Here is a 2192-nt window from a genome sequence, read left to right as displayed (position 1 = left end):
TGGGGCAGCGTAGGACCCGCATGGGGTGGACATCTCTGGCCACGGCTCTCTCAGTGGGGAGCCAGGCTGAGGGCCAAGGTAGCTCTGGTTTGTGGCCTGAGGGAGGGAGAGCCAGGCCAACCCTCTGGCCTTCTCTTGCACCAGGTCCCAGCCTGGACTGGAGTCCTTCCCAGGCTGCATGGAGCCCTGCGCCTGCCCTCCGGATGACTTCAACCCGGTCTGCGACCTCAGCACCCGTGTGGAGTACCTCACCCCCTGCCACGCGGGCTGCACAGCCCAGGTGGTCCAGGAGGCTCTGGACAAAAGCCAGGTGGGTCAGGCCTCTGGCTGCTCCCTCTACCTCTCCTGGGCTCTCTGCCCTTCCCTGTCTCTGTGTGCCTGTCACACTCCCCAGCTCGGAATGTTCTCACTCTCTGGTGCATCTGTCTGTCTGTCTGTCTCCTGTTGGCAGAGGTAGAACGTTATTCTCTCAATAAGCTTTCATTGCCAGTCTGGGCCCAGTCATGTGCCAGGGCCCACAGAGGAAGCAGATCTGGCTGCCCATGCAGGAGAAATGCAAAAGGAAATAACTCAGGAATTCCCGGGGTGCTTTTAGGCAGGAGAAGTGGTCCCCACACACACCGAGAAGGATGGAAAGAGATACAGAGGCTTCACAGGACCTGGCATTTGTGCTGGATCTTCAAGGGTGAGCAGGCAAACTAGGGAAGGGCTTCCCAGGCAGGGGGGAGAGCAGGAGCCCAGAGTCTAGAAGAAAGCCCATGCACAGGGTGTACACACACACACACACACACACACGTATACATACATACACACGCATACACATGTGTACACACAATCACACGTATACATACACATGTATACATGCGCATATACACACGTACACACATGCATACACACACGTATATACACACACACACACACACAATGTTTCATGAAAATGCAAAGAGCTTGTTGGAGCAGAAGCTCGGGTTCATGGAGGGAAAGCAAGGCCCAGACCCGGAAGGGCCTTGAATGCCAGACCATGAGTGGGCACTTTATCCGGAGAGCAGCGGGGAGCCTTGGATGACGGTTAAGCAGGGGAGTGACAGAGTCAGACCTGTGTGTGATCACACTGAGGCCATGGTGGGAGGAAGGAGAGCCGAGTGCCGGCTGGGAGACGGGAGACCAGAGGGGAGGCTGGGCAGTGAGCCCATCCGTCAGCCCAGGGGCCCTGCCTTCCAGGAACTCTCCGGGTGGGGAAGGGGCAGCAGCAGTAGCAGCAGCGCATTCTGTGTGAGCCCTAGAAAGGCCATCTCGACCAACTGGCTCCTCCTCCCCTTTCTCCTCAGTCCCAGCAAATGACAAACAGGCACAAAACCCAGCCCCGGGTTGTAAGGCATGTGTGTGTAGGGTGGTAGGTCCAGCTTATTGTTATGACAACTCTGCCCTCTCTCCAGAGTCTCCCACCTGCCGCTGTGTCCTACTTGGCACCAGGCTCTAAGCCTGCAGCTCTCCCAGGAAGAGGCCTTTCCGCACTGGCTGGTGCGGACGGAGCAAAGCACCTGGCTGATTGTGCTTCAGAAGCCGGCCAGGCGGCACCTGGGCTGTGTAAACTGTTTGCATTTGGAATAAATGTAATCCAAGCCTTAGGAGCCTCCTGTCACTCCCTGTCCTGACCTGGAGTGACCTCCCTGAGATCACTCCAGAAGCCTCCAGGCCCTAGTGGCCGGGGCAGTATCCCCAAGGGGACAGTGCACTGTGAATATGGGCCCCTGAACACTGAGGCCAGGCCACGTGGTTCAAATCCCTGTTCTGCTTCTGACTCTGTTGCCTTAGGCGAATTAATCTGTGCCTCGGTTTCCTGGCCTGTAAAGTGGAGATGCTAGTAGTGAGTGCCTACTCTATGCCAGTCACTGCTAAATGCTTTCCGCAGATGAATTCATTAAGTCAGGAGTGAAGAGCCACGTGACATAATCCATGAAAAGCACTTAGCACAGTGCCTGGGGAATGTTAAGCACTAATACCCACTCCTGTTTATACCCATTAAACAGATGGGAAATCGAGGCCCAGGAAAAAGGGAACAGGCCTTTGCACAAATGCCCAACGTCTTTCATGGCCAGAAGCTGGGGAACTAAGAACCCAGGGCTCTGACCTCCCCAGCCCAAGCCCCCCTTTCCAGAAGAAACCTCAGAAGGCTGGGTTTTGAAAATAAG

The 2192-nt window shown here is 55.9% G+C and overlaps 1 protein-coding gene across 1 annotated transcript in view; it reads left to right on the top strand.

The window, feature by feature from the left end:
- The window catches only part of SLCO2B1 (solute carrier organic anion transporter family member 2B1), a 55945-nt gene that overhangs the window by 46136 nt on the left and 7617 nt on the right, over positions 1 to 2192 (top strand). Inside the window, 2 exon segments of the mRNA XM_023764043.1 lie at positions 145 to 424; positions 1474 to 1587. Of these exon segments, the coding sequence (XP_023619811.1) occupies positions 145 to 424; positions 1474 to 1587 (394 nt within the window).

This window comes from Myotis lucifugus, unplaced genomic scaffold, assembly GCF_000147115.1.
Source record: "Myotis lucifugus unplaced genomic scaffold, Myoluc2.0 scaffold_313, whole genome shotgun sequence".
Lineage (NCBI taxonomy): Eukaryota > Metazoa > Chordata > Mammalia > Chiroptera > Vespertilionidae > Myotis > Myotis lucifugus.
The sequence above is the reverse complement of the archived record's forward strand: the minus strand, read 5'-3'. Positions and strand labels throughout refer to the sequence as shown.